The sequence below is a fragment of the Haliotis rubra genome, unplaced genomic scaffold (assembly GCF_003918875.1).
Source record: "Haliotis rubra isolate DU_JTF1 unplaced genomic scaffold, ASM391887v1 Scf788, whole genome shotgun sequence".
Lineage (NCBI taxonomy): Eukaryota > Metazoa > Mollusca > Gastropoda > Lepetellida > Haliotidae > Haliotis > Haliotis rubra.
Genome location: NW_025767510.1, coordinates 252,715 through 258,929, shown reverse-complemented (window position 1 = coordinate 258,929; position 6,215 = coordinate 252,715). Strand labels below are relative to the sequence as shown.

Sequence of the window (6,215 nt, the reverse complement as noted above, 5' to 3'; positions counted from 1 at the left end):
TATTTGTAATTAATGCAGTAACAACTGGAGGAGGTCATCTGTACTTGAGACGGAACAAAATATTCATAGCTGACCAAACGACGAGTAGTAATATAATTTTATCTGTGTGGTCTAGTCGGGCAGGTTGTGAGCTGACACACACTTTCGTTTTTATCTGCAAGGTTGAACACTGCATAGTTCATAAAATAGTTGTGATGTTCATCTCTGTAACACTTCCTTTATCTTGCTCAAGCTGCCTAGTTCAAGACTTTTAGTTACCCAAGAATGTGATAGTCTCATGCTTGATAAGGTGACCCAATTCTGTAGTGACCCAATTGGAGTGTATTTTATGACACGTGGTTTTGCATTTTCTTTTGGGACTTTATCAGTTGCAGTTGAGGTGATCGGACGCCCAAGTTCTACACGAAGGTCAAACCGGTGAGTTAGGTTTTCATTGATGCATCTATATAGCTGCTTCTTGCTCAAGCATCCTTGTGAGGAATCGTGTAAGGACTGAATGTAGTTTAAGCATTTGCTTTAATCACGATTATGTGAATTAAATCTTACATTATCTTATACACGTTACAAGTTTCAATGTATTGACAAGAACGATAAATTATGTGCATCTAATATTAAACTGAGGTTTAACAGTCTGTAAATCGTGCTGATGCTACTTCTGGTGTAATGTTGGGATGTCCTCGAACCCCAAGGTAATATTAAATCCATGGCAATCAAATATTGCATTCCTTTGATACCAAATAAACGAGTAATTACCTTTTGTTTAATTTGTTTAAACGTTGACGTAACATAGAACGTCGTACATAATTCGTATTAATCCGGGCACTGAACGTGAATCTGTTTACCTCGTTGATCCAAAGGGTCGGTGAGGTAGCCTAGTGGTTAAAGCGTGCTCATGACGCTGAAGACCCGGGTTCGATTACCCACATGGGTACAATGTGTGAAACCTATTTCTGGTGTCCCCCGCCGTGATATTGCTGGAATATTCTAAAAGCGGCGTAAAACTAAACTCACTCACTCGTTGATTAAAACGAAACCTGATCATTGTTCAGCTGTGTTCATGGCATTCCTCGAACAATGTAACTGTGTCATCACACCAGACAGTCCTGGTGATTCTGGACCCCAACTGCTGGTTGAAAGAGGCCACTAGATGGATCGAGCCGTCAGGCTTTGGTTTATTCCGGTGTCATCAGACCCCAACTCTGCTCATCGTTGCTCCTCACAGGAAACACTGGATTGTCTGGTCCAGACTGTGACAGACCACCGTGTTACAGCTGGAATATTTGCTGATTGCGGATTAGAAAGATAATATCCCGTACATATTTCAACAGTTTAGTACATTGCTGATATTTCAAGTAATGTGTGAATCCATACTCAAATTCTGCTTTATACCAGGGGATGCCGTAAACAATAGAATTCAGCTATATTCCAAAAGCAAAATAACCCTCGATGACTGAAACACTAACATAGGCGGATCCAGGGGGTGAGGTCCCCATTGAAACTCTCGTGAAAACGGGTGAAAATGAAGTGCCCCCATCCCTTTCTCAAGAGTGTGCACACACAACACACCCCCACCCAACCCCTTTCTCAATAAGCTGTATCCGCCACTGACTATTACTTTCACTTTCACTCAAGTTTACCGTCAAGTCGGTAGATTTGATGACGTTACCCATTACCTTTAAATTTAAGAAAAGGTTCTTCCACGATAAATTAAAATTAATGAATTTGTTCCAAGTGCCTAATGTGTGTTTAGGAGAATGAAGAACACCGGGTATGGGTAATTCAGTGAATGAATAGAACATCTATCCATGACTATATCTATCTAGATGTGTGATTTGGTCTTCATGCTGTCATCCACTGGTTAGTTTCTCCTGGGCCTTGTTACTATGTTCTACAAGACATTACAATATATCGCTGCATGTTCACAGACGTAGTTTTGCTTAAGGTTACGAATGTATAATATTGTAAGTCACGGTTACGTTAATACACTTAATTAAACACTATATCACGATGGAATTAAGTAGAGTCATACATCGCTGAAGGCATTTTCCTGTTACACTCAGAGCATGACCGAATAACGTTAATGTCAGATATTAATATCCCCAGAATCTGTACTTTCCGTCGTATTCATATATGGCGCTTATAGAGCCCGTACAACATATAAGGCTGTTTGATACGAATATGGGGATAGTCGGGGGATATCCAAACAAAACTATTCAAACACTCCGCGAATTTAAACAGCCACGATAAACCGCCATTTCCGGCATTGTTACAAGTAACGTATACCAACAGCGAAGACCATGCGTAGTATCATGGTTCTTTTAGGATCAGAAAAAATGAAACCGCAAAGCAACCTCATTCAGGAAATCGCTTTTTTGATCAGTCTGTCTTCTCCGAAGAAATTTACTTAAAGCCACATGGCAGAAGAAACAGATGTCTTTTTTACATTACATTACATTACATTACATACATTACATTACATGCAGGACAGTTGCCCTATATCTGGGTACTGGCATCGTAGGTGTCCTTATGGGTACTTGTAGGCTACACGGTATTGGAGATTCGTGTCCTTTATGTAGATACTGTTTGGTTTCGTAAAACTAAGGACAGGTGCCCTTTATCCAGGTACTGATTACCACACGGCACTGGAGTCAGGTGTCCTCCATGTAGACACTCGTACATCACGTAGCGCTTGAGACAGATGTCCTCAATCCTGGTGTTGGTAGGTGACACAGGAAAGGAGACAGGTGCTCTTTTAATCTAGATATTGGAAGGTCATGCAACACTAGAGATAGTTGTCCTTATTCTGGGTATTGGCATGCCACACGGCACTGTGAGGCAGGAGTCATTTATCCAGATACTGGAAGGTCACACCGTAGTACAGACAGGTGCCCTTTATCTAGACACCGGTAGATGACGCAGCTCTACAGACATGTGTCCTTAATCCTGGCGTTTGGCAGGCGACACAACACTAGAGACAGGTGTCCTTTATCTGACAAACACATTGTTCACTTGAAGTCTTCTTCGTTATCCCCTTGTCTCTTTTTTTATTTCAAATTCACTACACTGACACGAACACATGTTCTGCCAAAGATATAAACAAATGTGACCACTGTACTTATTTGCCATGAAAACAAATTTGTTTCAGCCAATCATGGACACCCAGAAATACCGAGACGCTAGCCTGAAGGCAGTCAACTGCCTCATTTCCCAGATGGACGAGAACGCCCTCTATCAACAAGAAGGACTTAAAGGGGAGTTCTCTGCTCTTTACAAGCTGCCAACACAACTCCTTTTGTGGGGAAAGCAAGAAATCGCCAACAAGATCTTTGACCACGTAAAGAAGAACGTCCTCCAACCTAACGGTGACTTCTATTCCTACCCTGAGAAGAAGGGATGGGAGAGAAAATGCTGTAACCCCCTCCTTGCATACAACTGGCCATATATCAACGGGTGGATTGCAGTGGCTGCTCAGAGGGGTGGCAGATTCGACATCTCTGTACCAGCCTTCAACTACATCAGGACCTTCTATGACCCAGTCCAGAAAGGCTTCCTCTGGAACCAGCCCTATAACCCGGATGTGGACACTCTGGAACAGAGCCTCTGTGCCTTCATGTGTGGACATCTTGGTTACACGGCACTGTTCTGTGGAGGTGGGTGTCATGGTTTAAGTAGTCACGTCATTAGTCTGGCTTGATGATACAAAATATTCTGGCTAAGAAAAAATATCATTGTATACGAGGACAAAATTTGCTATCATCATGATTTTTTTTTATCCTATCGTTAATTTAGATTTATATAACTAAAGATTTAAGACTAAAATGTAATGAAACGTAATACATTATGAAAAATATATGAAACGAACAGTGAAAATCAGTAATAATACCAGAGGTTCTCGAAAAATGAAACTAAAAACTACAAAACCTTTACATATTCATAAGAAATTTTGAATCTCAGCTAAATGCTGTTCGATTCCGAATATGTCATAAGCATGTGGATATATATCTTTATGAAGTAGTGATCATACCAGGTGTTCGCGAACAAGTGGGCGTATCTTACCCCATCACGTTGCCCCCGTCAGAAGTGCCTGGAAATGCACGTGTTGCTCTGCTAGTAGTAATAATTGAAATCAAGTGCTAGTGAGCATCGAGGAGGGACATCAGTGTAAACTTCATAGCATTGAGACGTGTATTTACTAAATTGCTGTGAATGTCTCCCATACAATTTCTCGAATGATTTAATCCGTTCTTTGGTGATAAAACTTTGACTGACAAGATAGCTCAGTCTTTCAAACATTCTGTTCCCTCCTTTCTCGGCTAGACATGGAGGTAGCTCGTAGCACTGGTGACACTCTGATCAGATTCATGGACATCCAGCCCAACCTGGACGAGGAGTTCCTGATGAAGATGGACAGCAGAGGTCAAATCATCAAATCCGGTTGGCCCGAAGATAAAGCTGTCTTCTTCCGGATCAAGAGGAAGCAGTCCCCCAATCTCTTCTATCAGCTCGGGTTTCCTGCAATCTTGCTGGCTAAACTCTACCTCGCAACCGGTAAGTACATAACTGGGGTTTCGTTCAAATCTTGCTGGCTTTGCTCTTGCTTGCCACCGTTAAATACAATATTGATCAACCGTTAAGAGCTTAGTGTAGCACAAATATAGTAGAAAACATGAACCATAAATAGGATTAGTAGTCAATTCGCCGATTCCAGTTATAACACGTTCTGTTTGCAGAAGCCATAACGTAATACATGTCAAAGAGGGTGGAGCATATGTTATGGTACCTATAAACCAAGTACCAAGAAACTGGGATTCGAACTCTTCACGCACCTTGCAGGAATGGACATAGATACTCACCATCTGTCGACTGCTTTAGACAAATGTTCAAACGTCCGATTCAATTCATATTTCTCCTCACTGATTTTTAGCGACCCATTCATATAATGTCCACTGCAATATTACCCTTTACGCCCCCAAAATATAATCTTCTTCGCGGAATATCAAGAATGGTTAATGCATGGCGCTGTTATATATCTAAAAATACATGATCGGTATTCTCTTTTACAATTTATGTTTCTAAGTAGAAAAATAGAATAGCTTCATAAAAACTTAAATAGAGATTCTAATCTAGCTAACATCGTTTCACGCAGGTACGAAGCGTTACCTTGAAGGAGCCAGACGCTATCTGGACTTCGCCTACTCGTGCGGAGAGTCACTGTACTCCTTCATAAGAGTCACAAGGTTGCATACGGAGCATCACTCGTGGCCGCCATCACAAAGGAGGAGAAGTATGCAACCATGGCAACAAGAATATCAGACTTTATCATGTCTACGAGGACAGACAGCGGCATGTTTCTGTCGTCGTCCCCGCTTCTGGAGCGCTTCGACCAGACGGCCGAGAACATCGGCTGGATGAGAGAGATCTCCGTCGAGCTGGAGTCCTATCTCAGGCGTTAACACGGCATTTCCAGCATCTTAAATTTGACATTTTCAGATCTAAATGTTACATTTCTTAGATTTTGTATTGTTTCTAAGTTTTCTATTCAAATTCATCTGTTCGGGGTTTGGAATTGGATTCTAGTTAGCTGTAGCCAAACGAAGCTGGATACGATTTTGCTTTTTTCAGAAATTGGAATTATTGTCATTGGGAACAATATATCTGAATTCTGTCGAAATGGTATAATTATTCCAGAAAGTCAGTTACGGCAAATTTGTATGTTTTCAAATTGTGCATAGCCGAATCGATGATTGTTTCATGGACATGATTTATGTTTAGTGTGGAACATATAGTATGCTTGACATGCGCTGTGTGTATTTGGCTGGATCATACTCCATGCCGGGATTACATTGCCCTGTGTTGATTGGATCATGCGACCCACTCCGGCTGTATCGGTAAACGTGATATAACATTGTATACTTATGTTTACCAATCACCATTGTGACTTGAGTTGTACTTTTGTTAAACAAAATCATCAGAGCGTAAATAAAAGCTACAAAACCCTTTGCACGTCCGTAAGAAATATCTGCTAAAACAGATTGTACAATTCCGACCATTTCATGAGTATTCGTTTATGAATTAATATCAAACAGTGATGATATTAGGTGTTCTCGAAAAGGTGAGCGTAATCTGTCCCACCCGTCATAAACACATGCAAAGGCTAGTCAATTGTTCACCTCATTTTTTGTCCTGGGATGCCTATTTGTTTTCTAAACGTTTTA

General features: G+C 41.0%; 1 protein-coding gene across 1 annotated transcript; it reads left to right on the top strand.

Moving 5' to 3' along the window:
* Positions 1–258: 258 nt before the first annotated feature.
* Positions 259–5,999, top strand: LOC124261080. The gene is made up of 4 exons (XM_046695401.1): positions 259–417; positions 3,146–3,650; positions 4,318–4,548; positions 5,147–5,999. The coding sequence occupies exons 2-4, from the start codon at positions 3,152–3,154 to the stop codon at positions 5,410–5,412; spliced, it is 996 nt and encodes a 331-aa protein (XP_046551357.1). The 5' UTR covers positions 259–417; positions 3,146–3,151; the 3' UTR covers positions 5,413–5,999.
* The last annotated feature ends 216 nt before the right edge of the window (positions 6,000–6,215 follow it).

Bases quoted from the DNA above. Each gene is read 5' to 3' on its own strand.
- LOC124261080 (XM_046695401.1), top strand. From the start codon at position 3,152: ATGGACACCCAGAAATACCGAGACGCTAGCCTGAAGGCAGTCAACTGC. The intron at 3,651-4,317 runs GTGGGTGTCATG...TTTCTCGGCTAG, and splicing joins CACGGCACTGTTCTGTGGAG to ACATGGAGGTAGCTCGTAGC. The intron at 4,549-5,146 runs GTAAGTACATAA...CGTTTCACGCAG, and splicing joins TAAACTCTACCTCGCAACCG to GTACGAAGCGTTACCTTGAA.